The sequence below is a fragment of the Dromaius novaehollandiae genome, chromosome 8 (genome assembly GCF_036370855.1).
Source record: "Dromaius novaehollandiae isolate bDroNov1 chromosome 8, bDroNov1.hap1, whole genome shotgun sequence".
NCBI lineage: Eukaryota > Metazoa > Chordata > Aves > Casuariiformes > Dromaiidae > Dromaius > Dromaius novaehollandiae.
In genome coordinates, this window is record NC_088105.1 from 8,909,646 (window position 1) to 8,930,966 (window position 21,321).

Below are 21,321 nucleotides of genomic sequence, written 5' to 3' on the forward strand. Positions count from 1 at the left end.
TTATTAGCTCTAAGAGACCTTATACTGTTTGCAAATGCCAGGACTGCTTCTTCAGCTTTCTCTATGTAAGTAATAGCTCCTGCTGCCTGAGACTAAAATAATCAGAGGTCCTTAGTCTGGAATTGGCAGTTTTTCCCAATGCCACATAAAAAGAGAACTGAGAAGCATTTTAAGGATATATTCAGGCAATTCCCCCTTTATCTGGCCACTTGCATCTTTGGAGAAAAACAGCCCTTTGCCACAGAGCTCATGTTTTATGGAGATCTCATGCAAAGGTTATGTCAGCTGTGGCATCGCAAGATTTTATGGAGCTTGACAGAACCCTTCCCTCCTGCCTTATTCTTAACTATTTTGTGATCCAAGTTTCTAGCCTTAGTGAAAGATCTATTTGGGGAAGCACAAATATTTCATGAGATGGTTGTACAAATATTCTGGCTATGGGCCCTCAGAATAAGAAAATACTGATTAAAAAGTGTGGAAGTCAGTTGATCCCTATACACAAATCCTCCTTCCGCATGTGAAAAGGCTGAGATTATTGAAGCCGTATCTGCTCTGGTGCTACTTAAAAGTTTCCGAGGCCTGTTCTAAGGGACATCCCAAGAGAGAGTTTATAAATTGTTTGAAATTTCACGTCTGGCACCTCAAGGCCAATCAGTGAAGCCATTTTGAGTCCTTTGAAGACCTGTGGCAGGTCTTTTCCGATCTCCATTGCATTTGCATGGGAAGATGGGACTTTCCGCTCACTTGTCAGTTTATCCCTTTAGTTTTAACTTTGGTCCTGGGGAAATACCTGAACTAATGTGAAAAGGATCTGGAAGTAAAGAACTTGTTGATTGCCCACAGCTTTGCCTCATAGGTTGTACATGACCAACTATTTCTTCATGTTGGTTAAGCGCATTATTCAGTGAAACAAAAAAAATTAAGACTTTCTGAGGAAACTGTTCAGAGGTCCTAAGAAAAATTTAGACACCTAAAGTATCAGTTAGTAGATAAAACACCCCAGTCAAAGCAACAAAAAAAAGGAGATCCTAGCCAGCTTGAAGACTAGCAGTAGCAAACCTATTTTCTCTAGGAGTGTCTCACACAGTATTATCTTTTGAGATAAATTTAAGTATATAAAATAACTGACTTCTTGAATAGTGTTTTATCATGTTTTAGGAACAAAACCTGGAAAGATCAACAGATGAAAAATGTAACAATTTAAAAACTAAAAATGGATTAAAATTAACCCTTCTAGTGTGCTGAACATTACAGCATATGCTGAAAGAGGTTACGTGCACTTGTTCAATAAATAAAATTAACATTTCCACTTGGAGACTGGTGTTCAGATTTGTGTCTGAGATGGAAATTTTCTTGCATTTTAATTGCTTCCTGTCATTTAATTAAAATGTCACTGTAAGCTAATGGATTGACTCAGCAGAAACATTGCTCTAAGAGTCTCCTTCAAAGGATATAACCAGGAACCAGAATAGGATAGTTTACCCAAAAGATGCAGTAAACACATGGAAAGTAACGGCATACCTTTTAATTTATTTAACAAGGTGTACTATTTAGTGCATTGTCAGAATTAAATTTTTTCTTGCAAGTTGAGCTAGTTTAGCTAAATACTTAACAATAACTGTTTCTGATGTGTTTGAAAAAAGTAATGGTCAATAGCAGTGGCTGATCAGAAATATTTGTTTGTCAAGTCATAACATGTTCTATGCATTGCTGGTTTGTATCCTTGCTCTTTGACCTTTCAAAATGATGTCTTTGAAGTTTACTCAGGAGAATTGCTGCGCTTTATAACAAATAAAGGATGTCAGCATCCATGAATGACCGATTTCTTCCCAAGAGCCAACTTTGTATGTGCTGAAGATAAGACAGGCTTTTATTTTAAGCTTGTTTTTGTTGCAGTCTGGCCAAGCAGGCGTCAAAGTTATCCATCAATGTAAGGTGCTTGGGCCTCTACAGTAGGAGGAAAAAGCATGCATTTTTGTTCATTATTATCGAATATAGAGCAAGGATTATTAATAATTGAACTGTTTCCCAGACAGACACTCAGAAACTGAGGAGTTGCTTATTAAAAGGTACAAAATTATGCTTTACTGCATGGACTAATGTTGCTAAAGTGTTACTTCTTCTGTAAAGCTGTTTGGAGATATGACAAATCCAGTAAAGTCTTGTGCACTGTAGCATGCTTAATTCTCAGTTGTGAATATGTTTGGAAATAAGGATGATATCGCAATAGGGAATACGCATCTCTGTTAGCTGTTGCCATAAGCTGTTTGTTTTGCTTTCTTGGTGGCACTGAAAAATTCTGTATCGTGTTTATATGGAAACTTACCTTTTTAGCTGTTCATTTTATTTTATCCACTTGCTGAGTCTTTAGAGAAAGCATTCTGCCTTTCATATATAATACCTATGACCAAATCCATTTTATAATCACACTAATCTGATTTGAAATGTACTATGAATAGTTCATATTCACACAACTCATGCTTTAAATTTCTGGTGTATTTTTTTTCATTTATCCCTAATTGTACATTTCATTATTTTATAACTGTTTCAAGTGTCTAGTCTTTCAGATATTTCTGTTGGATATAGTTTTTTTTTCCTAACTTCTTCCCATCACAAGACCGTTAGTTAAATGCGACCTACTGTAAAATATACTGAAAAAGAGAACTGGGACTGGCTGACTTTAATTTGACTGACTGAATGATAAATTTTGAACTGGCTTTTGTTGTCCTACACATCTAAAATTTAAAATAATTTTTATGGTTAAAAGAATAAGGGCATTATATAACCATCTGCTCTTTTTAACACCCAGTCGTTTGGGTCGGTGGGGATATCCTCCTCTAACTGAGTACAGGAAAGAGAAAGTCCTTTAGAGCATCTTTTAAATCTGAACAGTGGCAGAAAACTATTCACATCTTAATGACTTGTTTCAAAGAGTGAATACTCTAAACATTTACATAAAATTGAGAGTCAAATGACAGGCTATTTAATGTAATGGCAGCTTGCTAGTATTTGACTAAACTGCCATTCTCACTGCTCTGCTGCCAGTACAGCTGAGTAACGTAACAATGGTCAAAACAATAACGAGCCAAACCAACATGCTCGCAAGCACTTGCTACATTATAAAGAATAAAGAACCAGTTCAAACCTTCTTCCTGCTGCACTGGTCATGAAATTTGCCATAATAAATCAAAGCGGCGTTTAATGTAGATCAGTAAACAGTTTAGATTCTCAGAAAGGTTTTTTTTTTTTTTTGTTTTTTTTTTTTTTTTTTTTTTTAAACTTCTGTACTAAAAGCTCTGCATTATTGTGTACGTGCAGTAATTTTATCTTAAAAGTATGGGCTCAGTGACTGGCTTATTTTTGAAAAATAAGCTGGCCTCAATATTTAGCCTGTGTGAATGTTACCCTTCCACAGTTCTTACAGAGAACTTTTGTAGGATTAATTAGGTGTTACTAAAAAGTCATCCTGCATGTATCTTCCCGCATTTCTTGGTATGCAGCAAAGAAGTATCAAAATGCTAGCTCAGACTAATTAACAAATTTATTTGGGAAGCTGGGGTTTTTCCAAGTTGTGTGCAAGTGTGATTACTTTGTAGAACTTGCAGCATACACTTAATACAGCAGGGTTGAATACCTGTCTCATATGGAAAACTAAATTTGGCATTGAGTGTAAAACTGGAACTTCAATCTTCATGTTAGTACTGTAAAACCTTTTTTGTTTTCCAGAATTTCTTTCTCTGTCCAACTTGTTTTTCATTTGCTTTCTTAATCTACGCTCTATGTTGAACAAATATTTAAATGGAACTGCCTGCACAAATGACACAGTTTTCTTTTTAGTAGTTTATTTTCAACTCACCTTATATTTCTACACCCCAAGAACAGTTCAAAGTGATGTGTACTTTATTGTGTCTCTTGCGCTCGTCAGTAACTTTTTTTTATTATGTTATTCTCTATTAACCAGTTTTGTTCAATTTCTGCAATTGTTTATTCTTTTAATTTTCATTAATATCTCTAATCCTAGCTGAAATAACTTTGGATATCAGTGTGTTTTGCCACTGGTTATATTACTGTGAATTCTTTCAGCGTTTTATCTTTCCATGTGACAAATACTAATTTGGGTAACTTGTGAAGGAAATGTTTATGCTGTCAGTTAGTGACTCTACTTTTCAGAATAACATTGCAAAGCTGGAAGACTTTTTATATAGTTGTCTTGTATTCTGCTCCCGTAGTTGAGGTATAATAGGCAAATGATTGTCTTTTTTCTCAGGCATAATAATCTTCTTGTGAGACCGAAAGGATTATCTACGCTGGTGAAGAGTGGTGTTCCAGAAGCGCTGAGGGCAGAGGTTTGGCAGCTGCTGGCAGGATGCCATGACAACCAGGCAATGTTGGATAAATATAGACTTCTCATCACAATGGTAGGATTTTTTTTTTTTTTGGTTTGTTTTGTTACAGTGAATTATGCTGAGCAGCCGTTTTATACAGCTGCAAAGTAGCAAAGGAGTGGAACAGCCCGACTTGTTTTAAGCAACTGAAATTGTGATGAGGTGACTTTACCTCCTGCCATGAGTACCTGCTGAATGGCATTAACAATAGAAACTGCTGACCTATATCTGTAGTAATGCTTGACATTTAGCTTTCTGTTCACTTGCTGTGATGATAATAAGCACATCAACTTGTTGTTCAGGTGTTGGGTTTTGTTGTTTTACTTAAATTTGTCACTTTGGTTTTTCTTCAACAGTTTCTATTCTCTGTTTACCTTAATTGTGTGGGTTTTAGTTTAAAGAAAAAAAAGCTGTTGTTGTTTAAACAAAAATATTAAAAACACGTTTACCTAGCTGGAGACCAGTCATCTTGCTGCACAGACTGTTAGAGAGGAGATTCGTGTCAGGAATCTTCTCCCATTCTACATCCTAATATCTTCAGCACGGTCAGTAAACGTGACGAGAAGTTGTCTGTGTAGACATTGCAGACTGCTTATAGCTGCAATCAAAAGATGGAGAATCACTGAGCTGTCGTGGCACAATCTCCGTCCAATGTCAGGATGTGCACTTGCCATCTGTGGTTCCAAAGTGCTTGCCGCAGCAGGGTAGTTCAGCACTCTGAGAGCAGCAGCGGTCTTAAAAAATGATCATAAGGGCAGAAACTGATGAACAATTTTTTATGTTGATCACAGAAGATGCTGGATTTTTTGGCCAAAGAATGAATCATCTGGCTAGAGCTTCTGGGGTAGACATTGTTAATAAAAGCTTCCTCTCGTGTTGTTGTTGCTTGCCCTCTCAGTCTAACCTATCTAAACCTATTTTTAAAGGTGTCTCCAGAGTGAGGTCTTCTGTCCTGGCAGCTTGTTTTTCCTTTACTAATAGGGCAAGTTGTTTTGGTAGTGTAAATTTTTTTTTTGACTTCATAGTTGGGTTTTATTTTCCTTAGAAACCATTCACAGGATACCTGTGAGCTGTACGCTGCATCAAAACCACTCTCCGTTATTTTGCCTTTGCATTCCAGTAGTAGGGAAGATGTTTGCTTCACGGCAGAGGAGGGAGTTAAAAACTTTCTCTATACAAGCCTGATCTTGATGCTAGGACCTTGTGCCTTTCCAAATACCTTGTTACATTTGGCCTTTTCACGATAGAAATATTTCAGTGACCTATATTCTAAAGGATGGTTGATGTAGTATTTCAGGTGAAATATTATACTATTATGGATTAGAAAATTATATCCTATTATGAACGGAAGCATTTTTGCAAACTCAACTCTTTTGTAAGATAAATCACATTTTTCTGAAAACATGAACTTTCTTCTATAGTCTGTATATAAACTGTTGGTCTTCACATCACTTGGTGTACACTGCCTAAACAGACTCATAAAAAGAAATGAATGGGAGAAATTGTATGTCAAACCAAAGCCGAGGTCCATTTTTAGCAGTAGTTAGTATTGGGTGCTCCAGTAAAACTCATCAGACTTTTTAATGAATTGTTATGTAATAATATGCCTGCAAACAGAAATTCTTTCAGTTTCATTTTCATTTGTGTGATTTTGGTAATGTAAATCAAACTATTTTATTTTTACATTTTACATATATGTGCACATGTGTATATATGTGTTTGTTTCTAATTCTCTGAATCCTACTAAAAGCCCTGTTGTAATAGTATCTTACGTCTATCAGTGATGAGGTGCCTATTAAAGATGAGATTTGAGTATTATTGATCGTCCACCTCTTTCTGCTGCATGAAAAATCAGAATTGATTTTTCTGCATTGTGTATGTGCGACCATCCCAATGCACCATCAGCATGTACTTTATTTTTTCCTTTATTAGTTATTCTTTCCATCAAATGCATAGCTTTCGTCTTGTTTCCTTGAGTTTATGCATATGTTTAGACAAATTCATTGTCTCCTTGTAGTTTTGTGGCTCTGCTTAATGTGTCTCTGTTGTTTAGGCTCACTCCTGGATTCTGGATATTTTGGTGGGTGTCTCTTACGTTCTGTAAGCCTGCGACCGTGTTTTTGACACATCTAGACATTCCTAGGTGGTAAGAGGTGGCAGTGTTGTACACTTGGAGTCCTGAGAAGAAAGCGTGTTGAGATGCAAGAAGTAGGAGAAGGTAGTAGCATCTGTCAACTTGACCCAGTGCCTACTTTCCTCCCCATACAACTCCCCGTGACTGCCCAATTCCCTCGAAACTTTGTAACGCTCTGTCTCCTGCTGCTGTAGCTCCCACAGCTTTTTGTAGCAGCTCTGTCCCTGATAAAGGCAAGAGACGGCCATCGCAACACGCCAGCCTCTTTCTCCTTTCTTGTGATCCAGCCTTAGTTGCGCTTTTCTGCCAAACTGACAGTCGCGTTACCTCCATGAGAGAGTGAGTGCCTGGAAATCACTGTAAAAATCTCTGCGCCCAGGGGTGTGTAAGAAAGTAAGCTTATGTAGGTGCAGTTATGAGTTTCTGTCCCATGATCAAAATAACATGGCTGCACTGTTTAACACACTAGATCTGTGGCAAAATGCTGTAACGTAGTGCAGTGATGGATATAGCGTTAGCCATTTCTTAGGAGCAAGGTAAGCTGCTGGTTAACTCCTGGTGAAACTGTGCTTGATAGTGGAGCAAGAGAATAACATTGCTGGCAAGACCAAAAACACGTTCCTTGTGAGGAACTGAATGATAGCAGGGTCCTATCACTTTAATTTACTTTAGAGACTGTGATATAGACACATTTGTTATTTTATGCCAGTTGCGTGCAGTTTGTAGGGAAGTGGTATGTTAGATTGGCCAACGACCATTCACGTCACTTCACAGACATGGTATGCATGTTACTGTGTGTGTGTATATATATATATCCATCTGTGTGCAGAGCTTTGAAATCTACTGCAGAATTTTGTTGTTAGGGGAGTGTTCTGGTGAATGTGTTCTGTAGCAGACAGTAATTCGGGGCTTATTTTAGTGTGTTAATTTAGCACAGAAAGAACAATAAAATCTGTCTTAGAAAAATCAATGCCGTACTTACGTTCTACAGAGGGCATGTCCTCTGGTCCTCTGCGCTAGAGGGCAAGAGTCTGTCGAGAATGATCCGGTGACCTGTGTCTCCCTCCCTGTGTTGGAGCCCCCATGTGCTATACGTTACCCATCTCGAGCCGAGTTTGGAGTTCTGGGAGGGACGGGAGCTGCCGCTGCGCTCAGAAATATTTTCTTACAGACGGGTGATATCTTGCGTCTCATGCCGAGCTCCAGCGCAGTGAGAATCCTCAGCCTGCCTCCTGGAAATTTTGGCTAGAGTACCATGGCAGGTCTCGCACATGATTTTAGAGAATAGGAGTTGAGATTTGGCAGCTGCTTCATCTCTGACATATATGTAAATCTGTACTGTGTGACAGTCAAAATCTGCCTCAGTTACTTTCCTGGCATGCGTGCCATCGGCTTTTGACCCTGGTGCACGTGGCGCAGTGCAGAAAGAGAAAATCAAACATACATCAGGAGAGATAAATATGTATTTATATATGTATTTTTAAAGAAAAGACAAAGGCAAATCAGAGTGAGAAAATTCTGCGCACATGAGGGATAACGAAGGGGCAATACTGGTGCTTGTATAGAGCTTTTGTAAAAGTGTGTCAGATCCATTTGTTAAAAGAAGGTAAATGGAAAAACATATGCACAAGTGAGGGTCCCTTCATTGGTAGAGTTTTTCTCCTGGCTACTTGGCGTTATTTTGTGTTGAGCTTCACAGGTTTCTCTCAAGCAGCTGAGATGATTCTTGCCCATGACAAGGTATGTGTTGAACTCTGATAAATTGGCTAGTGGCGAGCCACAGTTTACCCTGTTTACAGTTGAGGTGACTGGTAATCATCTTCAGCAAGAGTTATGCTCCCCCTTGCCCCACTCTGCTACCTACTGTCCCTTTTAGGATAGGTGTCAAGCCCTGCTGCCATGCAAATTGTTAGAAATTTGCTATCACTTGAAAACAGTAAAAAGCAGTTTACCGTAGAACGTTTGTTGCATGTGAAATGGAACAGATTTTTTTTTGTTTCTTATGTTTTATGCTGTCCATTATTAAGATTTTGCTGTTGTGCTTTAGATGGTTTCACTTTTGCATGTGTTCTCACTTGAATTTGTAGGGTGAGACTTCTTTCCATCTTTTTAAGTGTGATGGACTGATTGCCTGTTTTGTAGCAGTTACAGATTATTCTTGAAGTTCACTTAACTTCAAGTCCCTTCTCCTAAGTTTGGAGGGCAGCACCTCCCAGGGTTTTATGTAGGTGTGCAAGGAAAATAATGAAGCCACAGAAAAAGAAGGCAGCCTTCTACATTCTGCAAACTAACTAACTGTAGTTTGGAAACTTTTGGATCAACTGTTATGAGCTAAGATTTATAATTTCTTAAAGTTCTCATCATTCCTTTATGGGACACTTTAAGTTGAAGTCTGATTTCCATTTGGAAATGAACTATACATATATTGTTCATCTAACACATATTCAGCGGATTTTTAAATGATACTGCTGCTCCGGAGTAAGAAAACAGAACCAAAACCTGTTTAAATTGATTTCTGTATGGTTTAATCAGAAAAAAAAGAAACCTGCTTACAGGTAAGGTAGATTTTGGTAGTAGTATGTTACTTAAAGGCCATTAAAACTCGCACATAAATGTGAATGCCCATTTTTGAAATGGCTCGTGTCTTTGAGTGAAGGTGTTAAAGAAAGACTTAATGGCTGTCCTTCCAAATGACTTATAAGAGAACCAAAAGTAAGATTATTTGTTTACTGTCATAATTTCCTTCGGCAATATGAGCATGTGCCCGGAACAATTAGAGATAATAACTAATTAAAGGGTTGGGCGTGAGAAGAGCTGGCCAAAAAATAGCTTGGTCTGCTGACTGTGTAGTGTTGTTTTGTGTCTGGGCCAATAAGACTTTAAGCCATTTCACAGAAGAGTGAAAATCCTGAGAATTCTTCCAAAGTTTAAAGCAATCGGCAAGAGGCATTGATTCAGGGATTAGATATTGCCAAACTGAGGGGAAAAAAATTCTCATTAATTTAATAATTTGAAATTGGCACTAAGCACACAGAGGGACAAATCTCGTGCAGTAGGGACCAGCTGCATGAAAGAATAGTCCCTTGCTGCAGAAGAGTTAGGAGTAAATGTATTGGGTTTTGACCTAGATGAAATATAATTAATTTAGAGTTAACATATGTAGTTTATTCTTACTGTTTTGACCAGTATTATAATTTCTGATTCCTACAAGAAATATCTCTTAAATTAAAGAGAAAAGACAAAGCACAGAGTTAAGGGTTCAAAATTTTTTAGACCTTTTAGATTAAGAAGTTTGCAGGCTCAGATATAAAATTAAACTTTGTCACTTGTTCGCTTGAAGGAATTAATACGCAGTTAATTATGGCAAATAGAAGCAGTCTTCCTATTACGATGACATTACACTTAGGTCTCCCTGGAAAATGAGAAGGAAATTATTCTACAATATTTAACTCCTCCTTTAGAATTCTGACTTTATACGTCTGGGACCCAAGCTATTTTCTTTCACTGTTAAAAGCTGTAGGTGGTTGAGATTTTTTTCACGACAGTTTTGATTTGTTTTTCCTAGCGGTAAAATTTTGGAATTTCCTTCATCGCTTATATCTTGCAGTGAGGTCAAAACAGTATATACACTTGTTTAGCTTATCAGTATATGTTGTACGGTATAGCTTAGACGATTTAAGTGGAACTGTTAAGAAAATTGCATGAAAAGAATTATGGGATCAACTTATCCGTTCAAATTGAGAAACTAAATAGCGATCGTTGAAATGTAGGAAATCAGTGTAGCAAAACTGGGTGCTAGTTCTTATTGGAGGGGAAGGTGGTAGTTATTTTGAAACTGTTTTCACACTAATTTTGTCGTGTCCCCGTCCTCAAGGACCGAGGTGCCTCTGTCCAGCTGCCTTGGCCGGGGTGACCGTGTGAGACATGGAGGACAAGGGGTGCTGGCTGTTAAGTCCTACCTGTGTCTCTTGGGTTTCTCTTGGTTGGCAGCAATAAGCAGGTTTTTTGACAAGGTTTTTGTACTCTTTAGGAGTCAAACCGTTAAATGGTATAATCTTTTCCCTCCAAATCTTGCTTATTTCAGCCTCAAAACCGTAGCCACCGCTGCTGCCTGTCCTCCGTTTCGTCAGTGTGAGCGGCTGTCCGGCGGGCAGGCCCTCCGCCTGTTGGCGGAGGTGGCGTGCTGTAACCTTGCTGCGGGTGTCCGACTGACGGGTCGTCTGTCGCACGGCCTTGGCAGAGCGCAGGCCCGCTGGTCGCGAGGCAGCAAGACGTTTCTTACTGCAGCTTGGCTGCTGTCAGCCGTGCCCTCGTCGATAGGCTTAGCAACGCGCGCCGCCCTTGTAGCCCGTTCTCTGTCGTGTGTCTTCGGCCGCTTTTGTGTGCAGGCGCGTCCGTTCATACCTCATTCGGAGCAGTCTTAACGCTTCGGTTACGAATCTCTCCCAAAGGTAGAGCTACAATGGAGAAAATCGCTGCAATTCATCACCAACTATATTTCATTATTAACAGCACCCGCTCAGAGCGGAAACTTTTTTTCACAGTGGCAGGATTATAAAGAATAGATACCTGTATCTTCTCTTCTCGCAGTGGTATAACAGTAGTATCTTGTCCAAAATTAAGAGTTAAAAATGGCATGCTTCAAACACCAAAGGAATCTAGGTTATAAATCCTAACAGGCCAGATTCTTTTTCTGATTTATTTCCTTAAATGCTGGATTTTTTTTTTTTTTTCCTGAGTATCATTTATGAAGTTTCTTCATCTGCTTAAGCACCACCCTCCATGGGTTGCATTAATTTTAACAAACTGTTTTCCTTAATGTATCTATCTCCAGACTGATCTCAAAGGATGGAAGTGAAGATCAATTTTCATGCAAACTTAGTGCAGAAACATACTTACCTTTTACATTTTTTAGATTACCAGAACTATTCAAACTGGAAAAGGTATTTGCTTAGTAATGCTTAGTTATAATAGTTATAATATCTGCTTAGTTTCTTTTCTGTTGTTTTTAGGCAATTTTGCTAGCACAGATAGAAAAAAGTGGAAGAGATTACAAATGAGCTGGTGTCTGTGCAAACGCGATTAAATACAGTTGACTTTGAAAGTGATGTGTTTATGCCTTTTTTAATTTGTGCGAAAAGTGGCTTGAAACATTTCAGCTGTGGATTGAAAGGATTACTTATATAGAAAGGCTGTTTTAGTTTGAGCCGAAAATTAATCAAGCTTGTTATTTGCCGCCCTACCACAGGTTAGGAAGTTAGCACCAGGAGAAGGGGGCTCTTTTGTCCCGGTGGTATCGTGCAGGCTCCCACTGCTCAGTGGTCTGAGACTAATTAATCAATAAGGGAGTCTAATTAAAAAGATGACTGTTCACCAGCTGCTGCAGCAGGTTGGTTAATGGACTGAAACATTAGAGTATTTTTGTAGCAAGTATTTGTGTTCAGAAGGCTGCATCTGTTCCTCCTAATTGAAAATGGGTGAGTTTATGCTTCTACATGGGGTGGAGTAACTTCTTTTTCTGTCTGCTGCATTAAGGAGCATCCCAGGACATCAGAGGTCTGTCCATTAAGATAGATAGTCACTAATAATATGAGCATGTCAAGAGTAGTGTGTAGCATGTTGGTTTCTTAATGCAGCAATTAAAAAAAAAAGAAAGAAAAGAAAAGAGTCCATGAAGTGAAGCATTCCCATAATTTCTAAACAGGCTGGTTTCGTTTCTTACTACTCATATGCTTATGGCAAATAGCCACATGTGAAGCTGAAGAAAATTATTAATGTCCTCCCTTCTGCAAAAATATCTTGGACTCCTTGAAGACTGTAGCTTGCCCAGGCTGTGCATGCAAGTCTCAGAAGCGGAGCATGTCTGTCTCGCTCTTACCGCTGGGGGATTTGTTCAGTGCTAATTCCTTGGGAATCCCTGAGCCAGTATGTTTTTACTGTTGGCTTGAGCTTTTTATTTTTTTTGTATCTGTTTGTCTTCTGTACTAAGTAGGCATGGTCACCCTTAGCTTTTAGAGTGACTTGATGTCAAGAATGGTATGGCTACACTTAATTATTTAAAAAATCATATTATGAAGATAAATTATAATTTTCTCAACTGACTAAAAAGAGAAGTAAAAAGAAAAACTTGGCTCATCACTTTTTGCATGAGATACCTAGATATTAATTAAAATAGTTCTAGAGGAACAGATCACTGAGAGATCTATGTGCAGCTTGTACAGTTCCATGTTTGTTTAAATTCAGCTTATTCAATATCTGTAGGCAGATTTCTGAGTTTTACTTTTCTCTGCTCCTTATTTCCTGTAAGGGTAAGGATAGGATGACTTGACCTAACCGTTTTCTTAAACTTAGATTGTTCGTTTCATGGCAGGTAGATTCTTGATATTTTTATAATTAGATATAATTGTGCAGAAAGAGCAGATCATTTGCTGGATTGGACTGATAGGATGCCTCATTTTTGGTATTAGTTAAGATGTTAGTGTTGGCAGTTACAATCTTCCATTTGTTGTTTGAATTATTTTAGGGGCGTTGCATATTGTGGAATAATAAACAGTGTGAACTGAAAATATATTTAGAAGTTAATGAGAAAATATTGCCTCTAAACAGCAGAAGTTGACAAAAGTTGTAATTGCTTAAATAGCTTCATTAAAATCAGACTTCAGATAAAAGGTTTAGTTTATTATCAATGTACCAAGGCACCTAGTTTCATAGTAAATGTTAATATTTCTATTTCAAATTCAGGAATAAAATACCATTAAGGTGAATTTGATTTGCCAAGGTGTGTTTCATTTAGAGCCCATCTGGAGGAAATCTTTCGATTCTGCATGCACAAAGGGGACGATTTTGTGCTCAGCTCTCATCTTCAGAGAGATTCTTCAATTTAATGTCAGCTCTTTTCAGAACCAGAGGTATAGCATCCATTAGTAATTGTTATTTTTATGTTGTCTTAATGTTAAATTCTAAATACGATACTTGAGTTATAAAATAATGCCAAGAATAATTATTTCAGGGCCTGTCTAAGTCTTTTGCATACATAATTACTTTTGATAGCACTAAAACGATACTCAATACAATTCCTGGCTCTTGGAGCACTGTATGGCCTACCAGCTCTAAAAATCACATGAATTGATGCATTTCTTCTGAAGGGTAGATTAGAAACGAGATTGGTTTTTGTTCTTTTGGAGACCTCATTCTGTTTTGATCTGTGTGAATTTATAATCCTTTACCTGCAAAAACCGGGGGGGTGTTGCCTGAAACAGAGTGGCAAAGCCTTGGGGAGTAACAGTGCTGTCCTCTGAGTAGGTATAAATGGTGGTTACTGGAAGAACTGGTATTAAAATTGATGGTCTCCTAGACTTCAGATACGTACCTACTGATACAGATAGTGTTTTTTTGGGTAGGATGGTCAGGGGGATGTGGCACTGCCTTGCTAGGTCTTTACAGTACAGTGTGCTTGGTACCTCACAGCTTGTTTTAAAAATCCAAGATATTCCTACCTAGATAAAACATGATTAGGTATCCTGGTTTAATTTGAATATTGGTTTGTTAATAGGTGTTCAGACGCCCTGTAACACTGCCGCGTTGCTGCTGAGACAGGAGCGATGGCAGAAGCCGTTTGCAGTGTCGGTGTTCTGCACCGCTGAGCAAAATGGGATCAGCTCTGAAGTTCTCTGCAGCGCGTGCTGCCTTTTCGTAAAGCGTCCTCACTGTGTGCGTGTGCATCTCTTTCCACACAGGGCACTGCTTAGAGTAAGCAAACCGTTACGTATGGGGACTACTGAGAGAGATCTGTAATGCCTGAGAACGTAAGATGCATTTACGGAAAATCAGCCTTCTCTCAGTATTACTCTCTCATCTAAAATTCATTGTACGCTGATTCCTCCCCAACTTCCCTGCTCTCAAACAAAGGTTGCGTAATTGGCATTCAGGCTGCGTTACTCAAGGGCTGGAGCGGTTTGAAGGTGAGAAGAGGACACAAAACGCTGCTCTTGGTAGGTTACTGTAATGGAACCGTTAGTATGAGGCTTTCACCTTTAAGGAAGTTAGTGATATCAGCCATAGAGCATATTATGGAAGAGAAATCCAGCAATCAGAAGTCTGCGCTGGAAAAAAAAAGGAGTCATGGGATTTAAAACATCTTGTTTATTAGGCTAATTAATTTCTGTTCTTGCAAATATAAATAGTGGTAACATAGGTCTTCAGAAGAAATTCCCATCAGCCGCAATCTGACTTTTGGATAGGAAGGCCGCTTGTGCGTGCCAGTGGGTTGCCGAAGCGCCCCATTGGTATGTGCCAGTGACCCTTACCTAACAACGACTGTCTCTTGAAAATCGAATTTACTAGTTTTAGTTTGTACTTGTTGGATCTTATTTTCAACCTGTATCCCTTCTCAAAATTTTTTCTCTTTGTAGTGATGAGTTACTCATACCAATTAAGAGTAATTTCCTTATTAATAAGCAAATGTGCAGCTGCTGGGGTAACGTAACCAAAAGGAGATCAGTCGCAGCGAGCTAGCGCTTTTACACTTGCTAATAATCTTTTATGTAGGTTTCTGTGGACATATCCAAATATTTTGGCAGCTAAGAATTTTTTTCTGGTTGTGAATTTTAATCAGTTGTTTTTTAAACTGACAGCTAAATATTAGTGATACAGAGCTTCAGATTTTTTTTTTGTTTTTTTAGCCATGTGCTGTGTACAAGAAAACCATGTTGATATGGCCATTTTGTTTCAGGAATAGTCCAGTTTAAAAGTCGAATCTTTTTTTGACTAGGTAATACGGTATACAGCCTGAATCTAAAACTACCTTGTCTTGTACGGTGGTGCAGTTTCAAGCTGCGCCTTACCCAGGCTGCGTGCTCTTCCCGGAGGAGCTTCCCGAGATGCGAGTCCTGCTCCTGTCATCTGCTGTCACTAGCAATTGCGAGGCTCTTGCATCCCAGCAGCTCGTAGATCCGTATTTGGAAGAGCCCTTCCCCACGTGTCCCGGTCGTGTCGGTGAGTTTGTGCGTCCCTGTAGCCATCGCTAGGTCTGGTGCAAGGGGTGAGATGAGCAGGGGGGCCCCTTTTGCCCTGGCAGCCTGCAGATGGCCTTAGTCAGGTTAACGTGAAATTGCAGACTAATGACGTATGCTTCTTGTTACTTGTATTGCAAAGGAATTAGCAACTTTGCAATGACGGCTCTGTCACTCCGCTGCGTGGTCAGGAATTGGTAAATGTGATTACAAAACACGCCTTTGGTCTTTGTTCTCCAGCTTGCCAGTATTTCCTTTGCCTTTCTGTGAAAATGCTTGCGCTCAAATTCTTCTTTCATGGTAAATAATGAGTATAGAAACACGTATTAGGAATTAAACGTACCTGCAAATATTAGAATAAATATTCCTTTGGGATGCTTTTGGTTAGACAGTGCAGAATGGCTATACCTGCACATTTACAAAAAGAAATGTGACCACTGGATGCTAAGCAGGAGCAATGATTTATATAAATGTCAGCTAAGTGAAGTGCTATTTGGACTGCTGCATACTCTATTTGAACTTGAAAGAGTTACACTTAGGGCGACTGTACACTTGATGGCGTTCAGAATGTTATATAACGAGGAAACTAATTTCCTAGAAAACTCATGTTAAAACAGCATGTCTTTGTCTTCCGTAGCTGTTTGAGTCGGCAACAAGCCTTGGAGATAGGCAATCTCATTCTTTTATCTTGAGCATTACACAGACTTCTCGAACTTTGATAATAATATGTCTAAGATTCATCCTGATTGAAAATTTATGCCTGGTGACTGTTGTATGTGGAGTTTCCTTTGTAGAAGCTCCTGACTTTGTTGCAGATTCATTAGTTAACATAATTTCCTACATTCTTATTTGCATCTCTAGAAATACCTATGGCTCCGTACGATGCTTAAGAGGAAATGAGTTAAGTGTACATCTATCCTCGTGGGTTAATGCCGAGGTTGGAGAAGCAGAACTATAAAGACGCGCTGAAGTTTCTGCAGCGTTACTCCTGCTGCACTCCCTTGTGTGCTGTTTTGATTTCCATCTCATGATTTTTGTACTGCAGTCAGGAGTTGATCTGATTCTTTTCCTTTAGCACAAGTGAAAGAGGAACCGGGCTTTGATCTGTGCTCTTCGCCAGGCTGCCATCCACAAGCTGAAAGCTCTAGTGGCCTGGGCTGAGAGACTTTCTCGTGTTGGGCAGAAAGGAGTTAGGAGTAACATTAGTAAGAACCTTGATTCACTGCAGCGAAGGCACACGCAAGGCACGTACTGTATTAAAATGCTGGCCTACGTTGGAAAGCTAGCGTATCTCTTATCCCTGGTTCCAGTCAAAATATTTCCAGTGCAAGTTACTGCTTTTAGTCATAATTCTCGGAAGTATCCTTTGAGTATTTTGCTTAACTTTAATTAAGGCTTAGCGGAGTTTGGGGCTTGCAGAGTCTCACAGTGTAAAGATCTATTAATTTTTTTATAAAAGTAGTAATTTTAACATCCGTCAAGTGTTGGATGGGAGGGAGGGAATTCTCTAAGATTGTATCAGTGGGTATGCTTATATAGCTAGGAGCCCTATAATGATGATCTAGCATGTATCAGAAATTTAAATATATTATGTTCTTGTAATTATAGTCTTATTTATAATGCCATGCATATAAAGGGCAGAACTCTGCTCGTTCAGACAGATGGATTTTGGTATTCCTTAACTTTTCACTCCTTGCTTTGAAATCATTAAGTAACCTTTAGTTGTATATCATCTGTATATCACTGTGATGACTGCCATAAATGCTGTCTTTTTGCTGTTTTTAATAATAAGCTGCTGTTTCCTGGATCTAGGTAAGGTTGCTAGGAGATTAATGAAGTAGCATAAAGTCTGTATTTCTTCCCTCTGACCGTGAGAACTTTGGCTAATTTTCTATTCACCTTTATTTCCTCCCTTTCTGTTATTCTGTGGAGTTCTCTGAAACTTGTACTAATTGTGGGCTCCAGAGGAGAATCAAAAAAAGAACACTACTTGTCTCTCAAGCTCTTTCTGAAAATTGAGTCATAGATGTTACATTTTAAGCCAGCAGAATGTTTGATTATTCTACTTTTGACTGCCTTTAAAATTCTAGTTGCCATAACAACTTTATTTCTTTATTTTTAGCACATCAGTTGCCATAACAATAAAATATAGCTTTTTGAATGTAACCTTTTTTTTTCTCACTTTCTTGCTTTGGTTTACAAAGAACCTTTTTTGGGAGGAGAGGAAATATAGCTAAGCTTTTCCCCTGTGAGCACTTTGATTAGAACCTAAGTTGAAAAATAAATTCTTCATCCACTCTTACTCGGTTTCTGCGAGAGATTTTTGACTGTTAAGTATTTTCATAACTTGTGCACAAAAATGAATGCAGATCACTGTATTCAGCTTTTCCTTTGTAGTTGGAATTTCATTTTATATGCAGTATATTTAGTGTATTAGGATATATTAACTGTTAAATAGTCATTTCTGATATTTTTATTTCATTATAATGAATGGCTATAAATAAGGTATAGGCAACTGCTGCTGATACAGGAAGCATGTTTTTTCCTCTGCGCTGTTGAAAGCTGTCTCTCTTTGTTGTTTTTTCTTACTGTAAGATTGCTTTAAAGATTACTGTTGAAGTTTTGCAGCCAATAACTCCATTTCTGTCATGTCATTCTTTATCTTATCTTTCATTAAAAGTATGGGAACAACTTACGCTCAGTTTGTTCTGCAGCAAACATTAGCGACCTGCTGGGGAGAAGGATGTTCCGCAAATGCCGTGCGCCTTTCCAAGCCAAATTAATTCCAGCGGCCGTACAAAAAGCTGGCCACTAGCACGCTATGCAGTTGTAGCAGGTAGAGCCCGGCGCTTCCATTGCCTCCCATATGGCACTTCCTCCTGGCGTAACATCAATTAGAGGTCGTTATTTCGCTCAATATGTTTATTTGCCAGCTGTTGGGCAGTTATATGTGATATTTCATCAAAATATATGAAGAGATTTGCGCTTGGCCTCAAATCATAATTTTGAGCAGAGGGGAGACGTTTAGGTGTGAATTTAATGTTGATGAAAGAAGTTAGACTTGATAATTTACAGACTTGACCTCTATATTCTGTGATAGTGTCCTTTCCAAATGGCTTGTGTTTCCTCTCAAAAATGCTGTCTTTTGCCTGGGATTTAGCGGTGCACAGCATGATTTGCCCAATAAACAAGTGTTATAGGGCATGCAGGTAGTTGGGTTGTCTCGATGCTAGCGTTTTGTGCAAGTAGGTGCATCACAGAATTAAAAACTAAGTGAATACAAAGTAATTGGTATTTGCTTACAGAAATTATACCAAATTTTTCGGAATTAACGGAAGCAAAGCTTATCTGTTTTGGGGGGTTTTCTTTGATTTTTCTCTAGAGACGTTATCAGATCAACTTTGACCTCAAACATTTGCAATATTTTTGCAAGACCTAAAATCAAGTTATGGGAAAGATACTTTTTTAAAAGTATATATATTCAGTCGTAGGTTTTCCGAGGCGTTGTGATAAAATATACTTGCAGAATCTTGAAAGTGGAATAAATGCACAAAAAAGAGAAGTCATTAGTTTGTCTCTGTTTGGACATCATAAAAAAAGAATAGAGGCGGGAGACTATAAAAGTTGAAAATTCAGTTCTTCAGTTCTGTTACTTTTTTTATTAAAGAGAGATTTAACCTGTTTTCAGTACTGGCAGAATGCTTATTTAATTTCATTTTTTTCTTGGAGAGATGGGAAATATGTCAGTTTCTTTATTCAGAAAAGAAATATCAAGACTATTTTCTCAAATCACATAACATTTTACATGTGCCAATTTCTAGCTATAAAAATAAATGTGCTCATTATGTAATACAATCAAACTAATTTAAGATGAAATTCTCCAGTTATTGCAAGTTGAATGTATTTAGATGTTATTAAGCTTGAAACGTAGTTATCGGATGTTAGATGATTTTTAGAAATTTTAATTAGCCAGTCTAACTCTGAGAAAAAAAAATCAGTATTTTTTTCAGCAGCATTTTAAGTACAACATCTCATGTTGCCTGGTTCCATTTCTGTGGGTTACCGAGAAGTCCGCTTAAACGGCTATTGTTTGCTAAATTTTCCCTCTTGGCTTCTTTTAGCAGGCAGCTATTCCTGGGCCTTTCTCTCCTATGGTTGTCGAAGCAAGCGTGTGCTGAGAGATTCTCCTCCAGCGTAGCGCCTGTAAGTGATCGCTCTCCAGCAGTTCCGGCTGCAAGGAAAATAGGGTATAAAGGAAGCTGAGCTTAAAATCCATAAAAAGAAATTGTGCCACGCTTCAGTTTATAAATAGCTTTCATGCCCCAGCCTTTCCTAGTCCTCTCTTTTTCCACTTCTTCACAGAAGTGGTAAGTTAGTAATACTGAGTAACATGTTGCTTGAAGATAGTCTTCCAAAATTCACAGATTGACTTAGGTTGTTTTCAGCTTTATTGTTCTCAAGAAATAGTGGATTGGTGTTACCAGTTCAAATTTGGTGTCAATACCGCACGTTGCTCAGTAGTATTGGCACTAAAGCAGTACTGAAACATTAGTTCTTGGCTGACTGTCTGCACCAGCAGTTGCAGCTGTGGCTTTTTCTCCTGAATGATCCCAGTTGCTCAGGGTTTATCTGAGCCAGTGGCACCTCTTGTCTCCTTGAGGAAGCATTATTTTTAAAACTCTACTAAAGGAGAAGTTTAGAGGGGAACACATCACTTCTAAGCAAATCAAAACAGCCTCCACGCGAGCAGACAGGAGTTTCCAGGCAGCCCAGCTGAGACTGGGAGAGCGTGCTGTCGCCACTCAACTTGAGCCATGTCTGTGGCAAGTGGATTTGAATCTGTCTGAGATGCATCCGTGCACTTGCCATATAACATAGTTGCCAGTAACAGTTTTTAGTAAAATAGAATTGAAATGGGTAATTCTGAAAGGTTTTAAACTGTATATGTTGTAGCTTTCAGAGCAGCTTCACAGTAGTCATGACTAGCATGTCTAATTAAAAAGTATTTTCTGCCCTTAGTCTATCCTGTGTACCGTGTGAATGCCTGTTTTGCTTAAAAGTGGGTAGATGAAGGTGGCAGTGGGGAGTTTTTTACCATACTGAGATGCAGAAGGATTTGGAAGCATCTGTGGAGCTGGTCGTACAGTAGTTTGTGCAAGCGTGGCCTCTAGGCCATGAGTTCTCAGGTATGTTTTAAGGACGAAGTAGAGGTGATGCTTTTGGGAGAACTTGAATAATATTGGGCGCAAATACTTTCTTTCTTTCTTTCTTTCTTTCTTTCTTTCTTTCTTTTTTTAAGGCAATGCAGAAGAAGTAAAGTTATATTCGTATTCTTTGGTGCATCCAGACTTGTGGTGCTGAAAGACAGACAGATGCATGGGGTTAGGGCACACTGCCAGTAACACCACCTTTCGAGCCTTGTGTTGGTGTCTCAGTAGTTGCTGAGCTTCACTTCCTACTCCAGGCTACGATAGATTATTCATCATGTGAACTCACAAAATCAGAATTGGTCATCTTTCAAAATGTCATGCTATACTTCAAGATAACTTCTTGGCTTGCGGCATTTGAAAAGTCAAAAGTAGATGATCATAACTTTTTTTTCCCCCTTAGGAGCCTTAAAATTTGTTATTCGAGCTACGATGAAATGGAATTGCTATTAGTACTGACTGAGCTTTATGCTTCTGCCGAGGTAGTTGGGATCCTTTGGAAGACAGGCTTTCTGGGTCCTGCTGGGCCTTCAGAATACCAATTTAAACACACCTGTGAAATGTTACTTCTGGCCTGGTAGAGA

General features: G+C 38.7%; 1 protein-coding gene across 9 annotated transcripts in view; it reads left to right on the top strand.

Moving 5' to 3' along the window:
• Positions 1–21,321, top strand: part of RABGAP1L (RAB GTPase activating protein 1 like) — a 263,348-nt gene that overhangs the window by 79,305 nt on the left and 162,722 nt on the right. For all 9 annotated transcript variants that reach the window (XM_064515591.1, XM_064515588.1, XM_064515592.1 and 6 more), the window contains one exon: positions 4,268–4,418. In XM_064515591.1, the coding sequence (XP_064371661.1) occupies positions 4,268–4,418 (151 nt within the window). The remainder of the gene's footprint in view (positions 1–4,267; positions 4,419–21,321) is intronic.